Source organism: Fomitopsis serialis (assembly GCF_022376445.1).
Source record: "Fomitopsis serialis strain Sig1Antser10 chromosome Unknown B0H18scaffold_74, whole genome shotgun sequence".
Taxonomy (NCBI): Eukaryota; Fungi; Basidiomycota; class Agaricomycetes; order Polyporales; family Fomitopsidaceae; genus Fomitopsis; species Fomitopsis serialis.
In genome coordinates, this window is record NW_025955034.1 from 152,645 (window position 1) to 169,887 (window position 17,243).

The 17,243-nt window shown below is 55.6% G+C and overlaps 4 protein-coding genes across 4 annotated transcripts; 2 read left to right on the forward strand and 2 right to left on the reverse strand.

The window, feature by feature from the left end:
* The first annotated feature begins 695 nt into the window (after nt 1–695).
* B0H18DRAFT_1026507 (uncharacterized protein) lies at nt 696–2,089 on the forward strand. Its single transcript, XM_048029819.1, has 5 exons — nt 696–771; nt 795–1,136; nt 1,186–1,229; nt 1,335–1,512; nt 1,563–2,089. The coding sequence occupies exons 1-5, from the start codon at nt 718–720 to the stop codon at nt 1,962–1,964; spliced, it is 1,020 nt and encodes a 339-aa protein (XP_047889836.1). The 5' UTR covers nt 696–717; the 3' UTR covers nt 1,965–2,089.
* Nucleotides 2,090–2,644: 555 nt separating this feature from the next.
* B0H18DRAFT_1122300 (uncharacterized protein) lies at nt 2,645–3,901 on the reverse strand (the record flags this gene model as incomplete). Its single annotated transcript, XM_048034489.1, has 1 exon — nt 2,645–3,901. The coding sequence occupies one exon, from the start codon at nt 3,899–3,901 to the stop codon at nt 2,645–2,647; it is 1,257 nt and encodes a 418-aa protein (XP_047889837.1).
* Nucleotides 3,902–5,475: 1,574 nt separating this feature from the next.
* Nucleotides 5,476–7,329, reverse strand: B0H18DRAFT_1213663 (uncharacterized protein; the record flags this gene model as incomplete). The annotated part of the gene is made up of 3 exons (XM_048036531.1): nt 5,476–5,557; nt 5,619–5,926; nt 5,977–7,329. The coding sequence occupies one exon, from the start codon at nt 7,327–7,329 to the stop codon at nt 5,977–5,979; it is 1,353 nt and encodes a 450-aa protein (XP_047889838.1). The 3' UTR covers nt 5,476–5,557; nt 5,619–5,926.
* Nucleotides 7,330–10,063: 2,734 nt separating this feature from the next.
* On the forward strand, nt 10,064–12,329 carry B0H18DRAFT_1026520 (triose-phosphate transporter family-domain-containing protein). The gene is made up of 5 exons (XM_048029820.1): nt 10,064–10,546; nt 11,006–11,188; nt 11,245–11,415; nt 11,475–11,638; nt 11,699–12,329. The coding sequence occupies exons 1-5, from the start codon at nt 10,268–10,270 to the stop codon at nt 11,931–11,933; spliced, it is 1,032 nt and encodes a 343-aa protein (XP_047889839.1). The 5' UTR covers nt 10,064–10,267; the 3' UTR covers nt 11,934–12,329.
* Nucleotides 12,330–17,243: the final 4,914 nt, after the last annotated feature.

A 17,243-nucleotide genomic window follows, 5' to 3' on the forward strand; every position in this document is an offset into this window, starting at 1 on the left:
CATCGCTCATATGTATACCCTGCATCAACGAGGCCCTCTGGCACTCGAAGCGATCATATTTCGAGCGTGAGTCCTCAGTCATCACAGCGTCCACGAATGCATTTAGAACTTAGCTTTTCTCAGGCTGGAAACGTCATAAACGACTCTGCGTGCCAGCACAGGGCGGTTTAGTCCGCCCCGTCCCGATTGAAACTTGACGCCATCCTGTTCTCCGTGATGAAGCTTTGAAGCCTGAAGCTTGAAGCCCAACCTCGTATGGTCAAGATGCCCTGTGATGTTCGGTTTGGCGAATACGGTTCCGCAGCACAAAGCGGACCTACGCAGGTGTTTCAACCCAGGATTCGAACTTGAAGGCGACTTATTCCTATGCTTGAAAAACATAGTCTGGTCGCTGCCAGATTAGCTTGCTCCAGTCTCCAGCTCTCCAGGAACGACACCCCCATGCAATGGCTGCTCCGTGGTACTCAGGTATGACATGACCCATATTATACCACTTCCCGATGATACATCCACCGCCTCAGCACCGTGACTGCGGCGCAGGGCCTCACAGGGGAGGAGTAAGGACGCGGACGTCAGCATGCTGCGGTCCCGTGCCGGATGTCATTCAGATCCCGGCCGGCCAGTCCGCGACTGACGTCAGATCCGTCCGATCGAGGAACTCATTTAACATGTCCTCGACGCCTCCCCCGCAGCCACAGCCCGCAGCCCACGACCACCATGACTGAGGCACACCCCGACGACCCCGCCACGACGACGGCCGTCGCACCCACCGTCCCGGACGCCGCCCGCGAAAGGTCCCCGCGACGCAGCACGACGACCACGGCTATGGCGACATCTCCGAGCGGCCGTCCATGGAGTCCCGCATATCCATAGACGACCCTGTCGCGGACGACCTGCCCGACGCCGACCATCCGACCGTCGCGCTGCTCGTTCCGTTCCCCCAGCTTCTACGCCCGCCGTCGAAGAAGCACGCAAAGGTCCCGCCGTTCTTGATGTATGCGCCGTTGGCGGCACCGCTCCCGCCGACGACGGAGGGCGAGAAGGTGAGCTGGAAGGACAAGGCGATCCGGAAGTGGCAGAAGGAGGAGGCCGAGGCGAGGGAGAAGAAGACGGGCTTCAAGGCCAAGGCCGTCGGGGTGAGTGACGGATGATTACTGCTACATATGGGCATCACGTCCGCCGAAGCTAATCTCGAAGGGCATGTCAGCGACGAAGAACTCGCGCATCGAGTTCCTTGTGCGGACACCCAACAAAAGAAACTGAAGGAGGTGCGTCCAACGACTCCCCTGCTCCGGGCATGTTCCGTGGCCTGGGCCGTCCACCTGAGGGGCTAGAGCCTTGGCGTTCTTCGCTCCTACTACGCTCCTCAACTCCTGGCCTGCAGAGAACGTGCGGCAGGAATTCACCGAGCTCGTAAAGTCGGCGAAGAAGGGCGCCATCATGAACGGCGTCATCTCCACCTGTCTCGCGCCCTTCGCGCTCGCCTTCGACACTCTCACCTTCATACCCGGGGTGCGTGCTCATCATACCTCTGATGCCCCTCACGCAGACCGCGCACACAGCCCTTCGAGATCACAGCCGTATGGTCCGCCTCGTCCTGGACCGGCGCCGCGCGCGCAACCGGGATCGCCAACCGCATAACCTCCTCTTCCCTCCCGATCAACTTCACCACCGACCCTACGCTAGACGTGCTTCGTACGCGAATGCACGAGATGTGCTGGGCCGTCGCACCGCGCGGGGCGATCCCGCCGCCCGGCCAGGGCTCCGGCGGCGTACCGCTTTCCGCAGGGGAGCATGCCGCTGGTATCAAGCGCGGCCCGGAGCTGGCGGGCGTCGTGCTGGCGTCCTTCCGCGCGCATGGCGAGGACATGAGCGACGTGCAGACGGATCGGATGGTTGTAGCGGAGGACCTGGAGAGGTGTATGAAGAAGGCGGTCAAGGAGTGGGCGAAGGCGATTCATTGAGTCTCTGGATTTCTGACGTAGCGGCTAATATATACCTTAATGCACGAAATATTGTGGCGCTATCAATTGTGTTGTATCAATCGTACTTTTGTGGGTTTCGAGGTGTGTACCAACTTTCGATCTGGCCAACGGCGATGTCGAGACTGCTACTCACCCACTGGGGCGCGTTGTACGTGAACGTCATCGGATCCTTGGCTTTGAGGTTTATCTGCTACGCGGTTCTGCCCCGTCCCCAGCTCATCGGCTCACTACAGAAATGCTACCTGATATGACCGCGTTTCTGAAGGTCTATCGAATAAGTTGACGCGTATACATGTCGCATCTATGAAACCACGTGATCGCGTCAGGCCTACTGTGTTACTGCGCGAAATTGTAGGTAGTCGTTGGGTAATCGCTTGAATGCTAGAGGGCATCGTCGATGTATGATATATATACAAGCAATGGCAGGGTTACGACGAGCGAAAGCTATGGTCAAGAGATCTGGCGCGAACAAAAACTACAGCGTATACGTTGTGACACGGCGTCGGAAGGGAAGTCGCAAGTGGAGTACATCACGGATAATGCGCTACATGCATTTTGGAAGATTGAATAAGCCTATATGGGTGTAGTCATTGGTGTCAAATGTCTAGCGAGGACGGCACCTGGTACAATCTCAGCGCTCCTATAAGCGATCCCAAGGGCTAGTGGTACCATTCCGGATCACCGAGAAAGTACTCCGGCGCATGGTACTTGCCATCGAGGCCTCTCGTAAAGAATGAGTCACTGTGACCCATCCAGACAATGCCAAAACGCACTCTCCCTCCTGTCCGATGAAGAGTTGGGAGCCGTTGTACGAAGCGAATGACCTTCCGCGCAAAGGTTGATGCATCAGCCCGGCCTCTGAATTCAAAGCAGATGACCAAGTTGAGGAGAGGATGGTCAAGACAGAGATCGCCGAGTTCAATACAGGGGTCCTGCCAGTCTATCTCCCGGTAATCTTCATGAACCACGATACGGATGACCACCAGTGCCAGACTACCGAACGCGTCACGGGCGCTCGGTGTACACAGCTTGCTAGTTATGTCAGGGGGACAGTGGCCGAATGCCATGTGTAGCGTTTTGAGACGAGTGTTGTTGCCAAGATCAGGGATGGACACCGGCTTCGGAGAGTCATCCCCCGAGAGCGGCCGGTCAGGGAAGTGAAGGAACAAGTGTTCCAGGAAGTCACCTGACGCGTCGAGCAGCTTCTGCACCAACCAATGCGGAGTGAACTCTGAGCCGATCTCCGTTGTAGCCAGTCTCCGTAGGCATCGCTGCCCGCCCTCGAACCACCTGGTGAGCATATCCAGGTTCGGTTTGGCTGTGAATCCATGGTGAGGAACCCAAATGAACGTATCGACGTTGCATCCGAGCGAGCCGTCCACGGAAAGAGCTGATGACCATCTATCCTCCGATGAGATAGACGAATCGAGAAGGGTTAAAGTTGACAACGCGCCCGAAGCACAGATCAATGAAGCTAGGTCATCTCCGTCGCTCTGCATCGCACAGATCTTCAGCGTCCTCAAGTGCGGTATGAGGGAGCGCAGCCTGAGATCGCTCCTGAATTCTTCGGGAATGCGAAAAGGGAACCCCTCCAAAGTGAGGTGCGAAAGGCGACATAGCTTCTGGAGGAGGTAGAGCCATCCCGAAGGGTTATTCCGATACGACCCAGAGATGTAAAGCACGCGGACGTATTGGGCCACGTATTGACACTCAACGAGCAGGGTTTCGAAGGAATGGTAATGATGACTTCTGTAGAGGCTGACGCAGTGGAACCTATGATAACGAGACGCGGGAAGCAGGGCATGGCAAGTATAACTACATGCCGCAAGCGCGTTTCGGTCGTTCCACAAGTGGTCGACGATGTTGTCCCAGGTTTCGGCAGGGAATGGCCCACCCGGTGTGGCCTTCATCGACATGGCTTGTGCCTAAAACTAACATCAAGTACTGCAAACAGGAGTGCTTCAAAGCAATGAGCATCGTTGACTTACAAAAATTGGCGTTGCCCAAACGTCGCCCCGTTTGGTGTCCTTGTCCTTGCACCTAAGCGTGGCAAGTAATCAACACGTCGTCTTCTCGTCCTGTGTTACGATCTCAGGACTACGAGACGTAGGTTAGCTGGCGGAGAAAACAACAAAATGTACAGCTGTTGCTCGGGTGGAGGGAAGTGGCGGCGTACGCGCGGCACGCGCGTGTAGCATACCGGCATCTACCGTTGATCGTATGTACCGGTTCATTTCGCCACAAGCGCGTCCTCGAAGTGCTCGGGATCAAACTCACTTGTTCTCTACATACTTTCTAGTAATTGACTCCTCAGTCAATCTTGACAACAAGGAGACGGTCGACAGCTCGGATGTGGGACCTCCGCAGGAAAATGCGACCGACATCGACATTTCAAAGGACAAATATCTGCACATCGCGCATGCGAACACTGTCAGTCCTGAAGATCTGATGCAGTGGACACGCGTACGGTACGTGTTGTTGAGCTTTCTGTTCGCTGCAATCAGGAGGCTTCCCAGTCTGGACCCACTAAGGTTAGAGTTCGCTGGCGGGGAAGCCACGATGGAAAATGAAGTACTTCATGTAGCTTTAAGTCTGAGCTCACCTTCGCCGCATGTCCGCTCTGTCGACCATGGCGGAGTCCAACGCAGCTCAATCCGCAGAATTGTGCCGCCTTTGCGGCGTAAAGGCATCTATGAAGTGCCCTCGTTGCTGCGACGTCTCCTATTGCTGCGACGAGCATATCACTGAGGTGAGCACTTCGTCACCGATCTGTTGTATCTAGGACATACTCAAATATTTCAGGATTTGCCCCAACACAAAAGACTCTGTGCAGCCCCGACGGGTGTTCGACCGCGCACTGTCAAGATCAGCGCCATCCTTTTCCCCGTCAACGAAGACGCACCTCGCATAGTCAAGGTTCTCTGCAAGGTGCAGCGCGAAGACCCGACGTATCCCGGGGACCTCGGCATCGCACACTCCCCGAACCTCAGGAAATGGTTCGAGATCAGGTCTGTGCGACCTACGATCGTACTCCCGATGGTGTTCAGCGGTGGTCCACCTGTGGACGGCTCTGCGCCCGCATACGACCTCGTTGTCTCATATGACGCCTGTTACCTCTTCAACGGTTCCCGGATTAATCGTTGTCTCCGGGAATTGACGGGAGGCTGGGTATGGTCATGCCGACCATGGGCAGGGAACATTGTGGTGATGAGGAAGGAGACGCCGCCAGCTGGCTGCCGCTCCTTGCGATTCCATGACGCGGATATGGAGGAGGACCTGCCCAAGTTAATGCGCTTCTTCGCGACACCATGCACGCATCCTTCGCATTCGACTAGTACATCCCCGGCAGGTACAGGTTATGTAAAATCCTTTATGGTACTTCTTGTCGTCTTAGTTGCTTGTGTCGTCTTGCGATACGTTCGCTGACCATGCAGAAGCCTCTCGAGTGGTAGCCAATGATCCTGTTTTCTGTAAATGCTTTACGATTGCGGCGGAAAATGCTACGTCTGTTTGTTGATTGTATCCTGATGACAACTCGCAACTCAACTACTCAGTGAGTGACACGCCGCGCACTATGATAACCGACATCGTCAATGCCGTACATGATATGCACATGATGTGGGGAGCACGTACCGAGAGAAAGCCCTCCGGTGCCAGTTTGGATATATATACGAACTTCAGAACATATCCCAACAGCGGTGAAGTCAATGATGATAAAAGTACTGAAAGCGTGTCCTCGGGTTGGAAAGCGTCAATGCATTCGCTTGCGATGTACGGCCGCGAAACATAATAACGAGGCATTCTGGACGATTACTTGGCTCGAAAATGATTGTCACGTATCTTCGACCCCGTATTTCTCTTCACAGTATGAATCACATCCTGATAAGCAACCATTGAGCCGCCCGTAGGTACTATATCCAGGCATAGTGACATGCCTAGCCCTGTGCATGTCTTAAGACGTATACGAGAGACGGGAGTCAGTTCAACTCACCTAGAATTCCCAGGGCGCCTGAGCCTTGTAATACCATTCCGGATCGCCGAGGAAGTACTCCGGCGGGTACCACCGTCCGTTGGGGGCCTTCTGGAAGAACGCATCGCCGCCGGCCCACATCCAGACCACACCGAACCGTAATCTCCCGGGGCCTCCTACCCGACTGAGGCGCGGGAGCGACAGCATAAGGCTGCAGACCAACTGTGTCTGAAGTCCCGTTATGCTCTGGCTTAGTTCCGGAAGGGACGCGGAGGGGATGGCATGTCGCCATAGATTGCGGAGATCGATGCCAAGTGTGCAGTTGAGAAGGGGATAGGTGAGACAGAGGTCGTTGAGCCCGATGCAGAATCGCACCCAGTCTGAGGCTAATTGGTCCATGGAGTCCTTGTGGGTGACGATGCGGAAGTTGAGAGAGGTGAGGTGACCCAACGCGTCGCGGGAGCTAGGTATGGACAACATGTGGGTGATGTCGAGCAGGTTGGGGCTCTGGACTGCAAGGTGCAACGTCTTGAGACGAGTGTTGTTTCTGAGGTCAATGAGGGGTGGGGTGCTGTGGTCGTCTATCAAGTCAGCGAACTCGAGGAATAGGTGTTCCAGCGAGTCGCCAGAGGCATCGAGTACTTTTTGCACCACCACAAGGGGCGAGGATTTTGCATGGATCCGCGTCACTGCCAGTCTCCGTAAGGGCTGCTTCCCCCGCTCAAGCCATTCGGTGAGCGCAGCCAGGGAACTGCGCTGTCCTGTGGGAGTGGTTTCGGGCTGCCAGATCAACGTACCGATGGTGCAGTCCCGCACGTCGTGCGTTGGGGATGCTAGAGCCGACATGTCGCATGGTGAGGCAGGTGAGCGGTGTATCAGGGTGGACAGGGCACCACAGGCACGGATCAGCGAAGCGAGATCGTCTGCTTCACTTGCCATCAACGTCAGATCCAGCGCCCGTATACCCCGTACGAGGGAGCCTGTCGTGCCCCTCAGTTCAGGAGGGATGTAGAAAGTAAACTGACGCAGCCAAAGGTGCCAGAGCCGATCCAGCTTTGGAAGGAGGTCGAGCCACTTTCCGTTAGACGGAAACATCTGATGTTCGCTGTCGGTCCAGCCGTAACCGTGCACGGCGAGCGCACGGACGTATCGTTGCACGTAGTTGTTCTCGGAGAGAAGGGCTACAAAGGAATGGTAACGAGCCGCATCGTGGAGGCAGACGTAGTAGAACGCATGATATCGAGAAGCGGGCAGCAGGGCGTGGCAGGTAAGGCTACATGCCGTGAGCGCCCGGCGATCGTTCCAGAGATGGTCGACGACGTTGTCCCATGTTTCGAGTGGAAGCCTTCCGTGCAACGTCGCTTCTGTTGGCATAGTTGCAGGTTGAGTTGTAGCGCACGATCGAGCCCTGTGGCAGCACCAACCCGCGAGTTCAGTACTTCCAGCTGCTTCCAAAACGATACCAACTAATTCCACATCACTAGACCCCAAACACAAGGGATATAAGGGCTAGCTAGACCGGGGTTTATGGCCGAGGTCAGTCGGGGGAGGGTACGAATCGCTCGACCAGAAGGTGAGTCAATCGACGACCTCCGCCCAAGCACGCTTTTTCGGGAAGGGTATAGCAATATGGAATTAGCTAACATAGGCCCTCACCAAAAGCGCGTACACGGGCGGGGAGCGTCGGATCTTGCCTTCGAGGTGATCCGCACCTTCTGCCGTTCGACCACCCGCTGCCAGTGTAGTCTGGTTCGCCCTCGATGCTGCGGTCCAACCTTGATGGGAACAGCAAGATCGACACACTCCTGAGTGCACCTTCTTGATATGGGCCTATAGTCGTGGAAACAACTGTCAAGGAATAGCACCCTAACGCGGTTCAGACATACCGAAGTGAGTCCCCTCTCTATGGGCTACTAGTATCGCCCAGTATGACTTGTATACTGTGAGATCTAGTTATCCGGTGGTAAGGAGTATGAGAGCAATCTGAGAGTAAGCAAGAGCTGCACACTGAAGCAGTCACGATGCCAGCCTGAGGCGTGATCATGAATGCCACACCAATGCCACACGCACGCGCCGGGCGCCAGTCTCCAGAGTAAAAGTGATTATTTCACTTGCTGCAGCTCGCTGTCGGTTGCATGATACATCGACTTGGTGACAGGGCTATCATGAGTTTACTGTGTCGATCTGCCTGGTCATCCGTGACTCCTATGCTATACACGACCGTCGTCCAGTGCAAACAGCGAACTTCGAGCACACTTTGATATACTCGTGTTCGGACGCCGATAGGCTCAATAATCGCACCAAGAGACCCCACCCATCCGTCCTGTGGTCAGACACAAATAGTTCTCACAAATCACTCGTGAATCTACTTGTACGAGACCCCGGACTAACACCTGTAAGCGTAGATTCAGGGGACTGACTCAAAGACTTCATCCACCCAATATTTGGTTCAATGCCAGCGTCGCTTTCACCGACCTTCCTGCGATCTACACCTTCCAGCCCTGGGACACGGTGGACGCCATCGCGCTGAAGACCGCACGTCGCGGTGGACCAGCTGGATCGGACCAGAGCGGTCCATTTATATAAGGGCTGGCTAGCAGAGCTTGACTGGGGCTGCGTAAATTCTGTCCGGAAGGTCAGTCTCCGCTGGATACATTGAACTGGTTCAATTCACTAACCTCGGAATTTTCAAGAGTTTTGGGAACTGCAGGTGACAGATACCTGTGAGCCTGAGTATTCGTGGTAGCCACGATGGATAGCGGCACACCGCCTGCTGTGCCACCTGCGGTACCGTTTCTCCTACACTGTATGAGATTGGGACTGAGACATACGGTAGTTGACTCTGCACTGAGTGCATGCATAGTGTCGATAAGCCCGTCTTCAGTCTGCGGTCCTCAGCGTACCGACACCTTCCCGTACGGCTAGATCGTCTGTCTTCCCAAAGTTCTATGACAGCGCCGTTGATCCACAAAATGTATCGCGTGCAAGACTCGGGACCTGGCTTCTGAGCAGAAGCGCACAAACGGCCTCTCACGAGAAGTATCTCCGCTGGTATACACAGATAGCGGTGGGGCGATATGACTCTTCGCGATCGCAGGGCCAGACACCGTACGACACGAGAATGCAGGAGCGCATCGACAACAGGGGTCGAGCTGTCTTCAGGAGGTTATTGTCACCTGTAACCCTATCTATGAGGGGAGGTAGAGCAATTCGTGGATAGTCCAGAGTGACACACGCTCGATTCAAGTGTATTGTGTCGTCCACCACGATCGAGGACATTGAATAGGCACGAGGCGGTGTGCCTTAATGTTACGGTAGCGTGGTCCGCGATGTTCCCAGCACATTAAGTACCGCATACCGGTGGGCCGCGCTGTGGCACGGCGACTATCCTGCAGTTGAGGTGTAGAGACTACATACGGAGATGTGGTGATCTCGGTGTTGCGTTCTCTGTGCAAGTGCACGGCCAGAGGTCTTCGTGTCCGGCGCGAGTCTGGGCTGTCGTGATTCTGATAAATACAAGGATGAGAGCTTAGGGGGGGCGATGAACGTATGACGCATTGTCAGGACCTGGACTTCGCACATTATCTGCTTTTATTGGCACAAAACGGAGGCCAGCGACTCGCAAGTGGGCCTCGACCATCGAATGAAAGTCTCCAAAGCCTACCTTCAACAGCCAGCGTCGAGGATACCCGCAAGCTCATTATGAGAAGACGTACGTGGCAGTTGTCAACGGGACGTTCACGCCGTGTTGCGAGTTTCCTGATGCTTGTCGAAGCTGTCATAGCCGGGGCGGTGATGCCAGCGCCGTAAGCCGTCCGACGTGAATTGCCAAGTCCCTCCGGGCCTGCAGTCCGTGAAACTTTCGGACACGCAGATAAGGGTCTATAAGAATAGGATTCATAGAGAGAGGACTGCAGTGGCCTAAGAAATAAACACTGAGGGGCTGATGAGGCACTCGCTGTAGGCCAAATGCCGACGGCGAGAAGGAGATGATGGTGGCTGAGGGCCTGAGGCTGAGGCGCCTGCCGCCGACGTGAAGTCGTGAACCCGGCAGGGGTCACGTGCGGGCGATATGCCGTGTCGGTCGAGCGCGTAGAAAACGGGCATCGACTCCTTTCCTCCGCCCTTCATCCTCCCGGCGGTCGTCGCGACCTCCTGTCTGGCTTGTTCGGTTCCTAAGGCACCATCCCACTCATAGTCCCTCCTTTTTGCCTCGCTGCACTTAACTCGAGCCTGTCCATCTTCCGACACCTCGCACCTACCTGCCACAGCAGCTCTATCACCTCTTGCCAGCGACCTCAACAAGCTAGTCATGTCCAGCAAAGACTACGAGAAGGCCTTGTCCTCTGACGAGCAGAGTGGCTCTCAGATGCTTGCAGTCCACGAAGAGAAGACCTCTAACGACCCACTGCCGTCGCCCGTTACTGCGCAGGCCGCCCGGCCAGCCAACAAGCCGAAGCTCTCTGCAGCAGCTATCATTCCTATTTGGATCATCCTCAGCTCGACTGTCATCATCTACAATAACTACGTGTACAATACGCTACAGTTCCGATTCCCCGTGTTCCTGGTGACATGGCACCTTACGTTCGCGGTGAGTGGTCTTCGTTGTCCTTGAGAAAATCGACATAAGATAGTGCGGTCCCGGGTGTTGGCCGCAAGGATGGATACTTATAGGTGGGAGAACAGTGGTTCTGAGGCGATTCGTACAATACGATTGAACGAGCTGTCTGTACATTGCCCGCTTCAGGTGTCTCATCCACGTTGGTGTTTGAGGTTCCTGAAAGGGCGCTGTTCTAGCCAGTAACATGTCTATACTCTAGCAGAGTGGCGATAGGCGTCACCTTACACTTCGATGGTAAACGTACTTGCTACGGAAGCCTCTCAGTATTGCGTTTTCTCACCATTGAGAGGAATCATTGTCTTTGCCCATTTCTGAGCTTGCCCGCACCCGAGATGCAGTACAGATGTACGCGCCGTAGCGCGTTGTCGAATGTGACCAACTTCTTCACTGTCTAGTCACTTCGCAGAACACTGCTTACTGTTTCTCTAGGCAATCGGCACCCGTGTCCTACAACGCACGACACACCTCCTTGACGGCGCTAAGGACATCCACGTCTCGAAAGATCTGTTCGTCCGCTCCATACTACCCATCGGCATCCTCTTCAGCGCTTCCCTCATTCTGAGCAACACTGCATACCTGTACTTGAGCGTGGCGTACATCCAGATGCTCAAGGTTAGTCCGCCGCTGTCATCACAGCATCGAATGCGATCTGATGATCCGTTTTACAGGCCTTCGTGCCCGTCGCGATCCTGCTCATCTCATGGATCTTCCGGATTGCAGAGCCCAACAAGAAGCTAGCCGTCATCGTCATCATGATCTCGTCAGGCGTAGCGCTTGCTTCGCAGGGCGAGCTCAAGTTCAACCTCGTTGGATTCCTCACGCAGGCCGCTGCCGTCGTGGTACGTCCCCCCTCACGATTGATTTTTATGTCAGGTCACTGATGTAGGCCTTCCCGCAGTTCGAGGCATCGCGCCTGGTCATGATACAGATTCTTCTGCACAGCCTCAAGATGGACCCGCTTGTGTCGCTGCACTACTATGCCCCCGTGTGCGCCGTCATCAACCTCGCCGTGCTCCCGTTCACGGAAGGTCTCGCGCCCTTCTACGAAGTGCTCCGCATCGGGTGCGTCTTCCCTCCTGCCCTATGCTGCCCACACTAACCGCTTGCCGCTTCTGGCGACAGACCACTGATCCTGATAAGCAACGCAGCGATTGCGTTCCTCTTGAACGTCGCGGCCGTGTTCCTCGTCGGTGCAGGCAGCGGCCTCGTACTCACGCTCGCGGGCGTCTTCAAGGACATCCTGCTCATCTCCGGCTCCGTCCTCATCTTCGGCACGCCGATCACGCCGCTCCAGGTGTTCGGCTACTCCATCGCGCTCGGCGGCCTCGTCCTCTACAAGACGTCCGGCAGCAAGTAGAACGCCGCATTCACCCCGGAATCGAACCTCCCCCACCGGTACCCAAGACCCGAGTCTTGGTTCGGCGTAGCATACGTACGTGTGATTGTTCAGTGGATATTTGAATACCAATCTCGAACGATATGTCCCTCCCTTGTCATCTTGGGTCCGTGCGCTCCTTTGTACATATGTAATGGCGTTAGACGGCGATGCTGGCTTCTTCTCTGGACAATGCCTCCCCCCCTTTTGTAGAGCATCCCTATTACAGTACTGCAATCCATCCGTAGACTCGTCGTGTGTGGAGCTTGAGCGCCTATTCATACCCACAGGGAGTTGAGTGCGCTGAGTGCCGAGTGTTTGTCGTGGTTCGATCACTAGGACGTTTTGACCATCTGTGTGATTTGCTTGCATTACCGGAATTTGAACGCTAACACGATTATACATACACACGTCTCCACTGGTGTCTATCGGTCATACAGATGTTTGATGCTACGTTGCTTATGCGTGTCCCAGGAATCTATGCATTCGCTGACTCTTCGGTCATTTAACTGTCAGTCTTTTTCTCCTCTTCCTGCTGTTCGCGCGCTAGATCCGCCTCGCGACGGGCCTTGCCATCCCCCAGTCCATATCCGATCTGTCGGACGACCAGCCAGGCGGGGAACAAGGAGATGGCCCACATGCCAAAGTTCAAGTACACCCCGCCGACCGAGGCAAAGATGGGCACACTATTCAGTCCGTACTGCGAATGAATCGCGTCAGCACGGTGTCTTGTGGCGGGGTGGGTGTGGGTGTGGGCATGGCTTACACTAACAGCTTGTGCGGCCGACTCGGTGCCTCGAAGCAACCCGGCGATGCGCACGACCTCGGCCTCGCTGTCGGCGAGGGTGCCGACGACGAAGTACCTGCGCTGGCATCAGTCCCGTCTCCAATTCTGTGAGACGTTCGCTTACAGATACAAATACTGGACCTGGAAGCCGATGACGAGGAACAGGAAGAGCCCGAAGCCTTTGCCAAAGCCCGCGTCGACCCAGTCGTACGTCGGCTGCGTTCTCCGGAACTCGGTGACGAGGATCGTCGCCCAGATCCACCACGCGCCCTGCAGGCCGAAGACGGTGAAGAAGGCCCAGCGGGCGCGCGTGTGCAGCCTGAGCTTCGTGTGGTCGAGGAAGGCGCCAAGCAGATTGCCCGCGATCATGGCGACGATGCCGGAGACGAACGAGCCGAGGGCGCGCACGCGCACGGTGAACCAGAGGGACTGGTAGGTGTATGTGACGGCCTCGGAGTAGACGGCCTGCGCGATGAGGGGGGCGATGAGCAGGAAGTTCTTGCTGAAGAAGAGCCTTGTCGTGTCCTTCAGTTCCGCGATGCTGCCGTTCGTGATCTTCAGCCGGACGGGGACGCCGTCCTTCCGCTGCACCTGCTCTGGCTTGCTCAGCAAGAGACCCGCGAACGGCCCCAGAGCTTGCAGCGCGATGATTATGAGGTACACCTTGTACGAGATGCTACCGGCCTCGTTTCTCGTTGAGTTGATTCCGAGGTTGATGGCGCCCCCGAGGATCTGTCCGCCGACCCGGAAGCTGAGCCAAAGCCCCAAGAAACGGCCCTGATTGTATGGCTCGGGGTACGCCAACGCGATTGCTGCCTCCGACATCCAGAAGACGCCTGCCGACAAGCCACAGAGGGCGGCACCGAAGAGGACAAACCACTCGGTGCCATACCTGTTGTTGGTGTACAGCCCGGCGGCGTACGGTACGTATCCCATCGTGCCTATGATGAGCGTCCACTTGATCCCGATCGCTTTAACCACGATACTTGAGAGCATGCAGGTGACAACCATAAGACAGAATGTGAGCGCGTTGCCCGCGTTGACCAAGTATGGTTTCTGCGCCCCTCCCGCTCCGAGGGAGTTCAGAGCGCCCCAGAGGCCCGGAGCCAGCAGGTTGCAGACTCCGAGGATGACGGCGTTGTAGATCGTCGAGCGGTACCATTTCGCTGCCATTCATTAATTCATTAGGAGCGATCGCGAGATCGACCATGACATGAATAGGCTCACGCTTCACCACCACCTTGGCGTCCGCGCTCTGGACCTCGATGTCGGTGGCGTCCAGGTCCTCTTTGAAATCCGCCATCGCTGGGTCCGTTATCGAGGTGCTGTCTCGGTCAGTGCAAGATTTTGCGGACTCGGGTCAGGCTTAAAGGTAATCGTGCAAACCTTCCGGGAGCGCCGTAAAGAGCCGGAAAGGCGCTCGTCTCGTATCGCGTCACATTGCTTCCGTATGTCCTTCGCGGCTCAATGGCTATGGTGATGGCGGGCTACATTTGTTTGGCGGGCTCATGCTGCAGGTACATTCAACAGTCAGTCCATACACAGCGACCGTCCGGGAGAGCTCTTACCTCAGATGTTCAAACGACCATGGATATTGAACCGTGTCCCAGCGACGTCTTGCCGCAGCAGCGATTCTCACTGCGAGGCCGCCGTTGATTATCTGTGGAACTCTGAAGTGACGTCGAAGGGGAGCTTGTGAGAGTATTGTGAGAGTAGATAGCAAAGTGTTGCCACGGTCAGACGCGCGTTGGCGTGACGTCGAAAGAAATCGCAACTCAGGCCCAGCGCTTCCATCATTGAAGCTCAGAATTGGGTCAAGATGTCGATTCCACCCCACAGACCGGCTATGATAGGCAATTCTGCAGGCGGGTCGCCCGGACGCCCGGAAGGAACGCAGGGTCAATGATGAATTGTGCACCTTCCTCAAACCTTCCTGTTGGCTTTCTTAGAAGTTAGAACCAGCCTGAGGGCCGCCGTAAGATCGACGCATGGATTATGCTCCGCAGTAAGGCAACAGAGACTGGCTAGGATGCATCGTGACTGTTCTGCGTTATTGGGCGCGAGGCCAATGACTCCTTTATTGATGAGTCCAACTCGCACCGGAACCAATCAGCGATGACGTCCAGGCATCTCAGGCAAGACGGACCGTGCGGAGCCGCGCGCCCAGACAGGTAGACCACAACCAATTGCAAGCATATGGACCCACTTCATGGGCAAGCCAAGCGCGGACGAGCTCGAATGCAGCGAGTTGCAAGATCGACGGGGCCTAACGACAGTGTCAGCCGGAAAGAGAACTGATATTGAATCTTCGCACCGAGTAATGATGGGTAGTCCGAGTCTTCCGCTCAGAGCTATGAGTCCACATAGTGAACGAACCGCCCAGTTGTTCTCTCCACCATATGGCTTGCTGATCTTTTGGGCGTACTCGTCACGCAGCGGACCCTGTCCGCCACGATCGCTAGCAATTTTGAATGTCTTCTTCGTGGTGCATCTGCCAGAGGCTCCTGATGCGTTCACGGGTGCGCCTTGCGTGTCCGATGAAAGCCGGCATGGGTTCAGTGCGCATCGTCAGTCGGTCTCCACCTTCCTCCGCGTCTGGATCTGAATTCAAGCTGATGCTGCTGCTCGTCAGAGGGGCATCCATGCTCTGAAGTCAGCAAATTGAAGCACGGCATTGAGGGGAAGCGCGGTACGTATGGCAAACTGGTTGAATAAGTCAACACTGGAATCACCAAGATGCTGCGTAGTTTGAGGAAGAGCTCGTGCGTCTCGCACAGAGGGGCGGTGACGGCGGTCGGTCGAGCACCACATATGACCTGGGGACGAGGGTTAGACATGCCATGGACCGGTACGAGTGACTCACCCCAGCCCTCGATCCCTCACCAATCAATCCCGCGTCGTTCGTGAATGCTTGTGAGCAAGGCTAAATGGGCTTTGAGGTTCAAAACGGGTGATTTTTCATTTCCCTAGTACTCTGACATGGAGCTTCATTGAGCTTCAGAGCAAGAAAACTGCGGTCCAATTGTATCAGTCAACACTTGGCCAATTGCGAGGAAATTGGCGTGGATAGCCACGAGGCGATGTGCCCGGGCCACTGAGATGACAGCAAGGAGCGGACGTGTGGGGAGAAGAGTAATGATGGGCCACCGAGCTTTGGCATTAGAAGAGCGTTCACTGACGTTCATTCCTCGGAAGAGATGTGTCGCTTTCGCTGCAAGTGCTCACCGGTCGTAACACTGGCCCGGCGCAGCAGCGGCGCCACAAAACGTCCCATTTAGGCAAGTGTGCAGAGGTCAATCGGAATCAGATCTGGTATACAAGGGACGCCATCGCTACGCTCCGGCGGTTGAGTGAACATCAATGTCATCAAAGTCATAAACCATCATAGTAGAAGTTCGTCATAGGTTACATTGATAGTAGTGGATTCGTCGTGTTTGAGCAAAATTCTTGCGTGGTCACGGTGACATATGCGCGAAAGGGCGGTGTACAGCTGTCCATGTGAAAACACGTGTCTCGTAAGGTCTACTCACACTGCGTCAAGAGTTAGCCCTTGGTAAGTAGCTGTTGAATGTCATTGCATATGCCGGCGGCCGCGCAAGAGGAAACTGACGACGGAGGAGTGTATGGCCCGAGGAAAGGGTGGTAGAGAATGTGATCCGAGGTATGAGGACGTCTTCTTCATCGATGACACTGACACCTGCAATACCCGGTAGAATGCGGACTGTGACGAGACGGGGGCCGACCGCAATGACAACAACGCGAATGTTCTTGACCAAGCCACGGTCGAGGGAGAAATTGCGCAGCAAGCATTAGACGGCGTTAACCTTCACGGTCAACGAGTGGGGAGGAAAACCTGCGGGATTCTGGCGGGCAACGTAGTTAACTATGCTGTCGGGGGAGTCGATGCCGGCGTCGTCTGCCTCCCAACACGCCATCTGAATGCACGCGCGAGCATCGGCCGTGGAAAGATACGGTAGAATTGGGGGCAGGAGCAGGAACGGTAGCCCATCGCGGCGAAGCGTCGTATATGCACCTAGTAAGTGGGAGATTTAATGAAAGCGCGAAGACAGTGTTGTAATTACACTTACTGAATAGTAGACGTTTTACTTTCGTCGCGCACGCGCTCATGGGCGATAACAGGGAATGACTTTGATTGGCCGTCTGCAAGCACATCATACGCGGACGCAACCGTTCCGATGCCGATGATGGTGGGCGGGAAGGACAGAATGCTCTGATCATATTCGTCCCCGAGAGATGGATCGCCGTAGAAAGGTGTGAGCTGAATAGCATCAAGCAAAGCCATGCCGGCAGAAGGACAGTAGGCACGCGCGATGACGTAAGCAATAGTATTGTCAGCTAAGACAGTGTCGTTTGGAGGGCTGTATGGTTACACGCGCAGCTCAGCCGGAATGTCGCTGCCGTTCGAGCATTCGATCAAGGTGGCGTAGTAGTTGTGGAACGTCGAAGTACCGCGTTGGCGGTTAGTGCTTCAAGTGATGAACGAC

What these genes read in the sequence shown, in the direction of transcription:
- B0H18DRAFT_1026520 (XM_048029820.1), top strand. Translation starts at nt 10,268, where the DNA reads ATGTCCAGCAAAGACTACGAGAAGGCCTTGTCCTCTGACGAGCAGAGT. An exon ending in CATGGCACCTTACGTTCGCG is followed by an intron (nt 10,547 to 11,005) that starts GTGAGTGGTCTT and finishes CTGTTTCTCTAG; the next exon opens with GCAATCGGCACCCGTGTCCT. An exon ending in TACGAAGTGCTCCGCATCGG is followed by an intron (nt 11,639 to 11,698) that starts GTGCGTCTTCCC and finishes TTCTGGCGACAG; the next exon opens with ACCACTGATCCTGATAAGCA.
- B0H18DRAFT_1026507 (XM_048029819.1), top strand. Translation starts at nt 718, where the DNA reads ATGACTGAGGCACACCCCGACGACCCCGCCACGACGACGGCCGTCGCA. An exon ending in TCAAGGCCAAGGCCGTCGGG is followed by an intron (nt 1,137 to 1,185) that starts GTGAGTGACGGA and finishes CGTCCGCCGAAG; the next exon opens with CTAATCTCGAAGGGCATGTC. An exon ending in ACGAAGAACTCGCGCATCGA is followed by an intron (nt 1,230 to 1,334) that starts GTTCCTTGTGCG and finishes CTGAGGGGCTAG; the next exon opens with AGCCTTGGCGTTCTTCGCTC.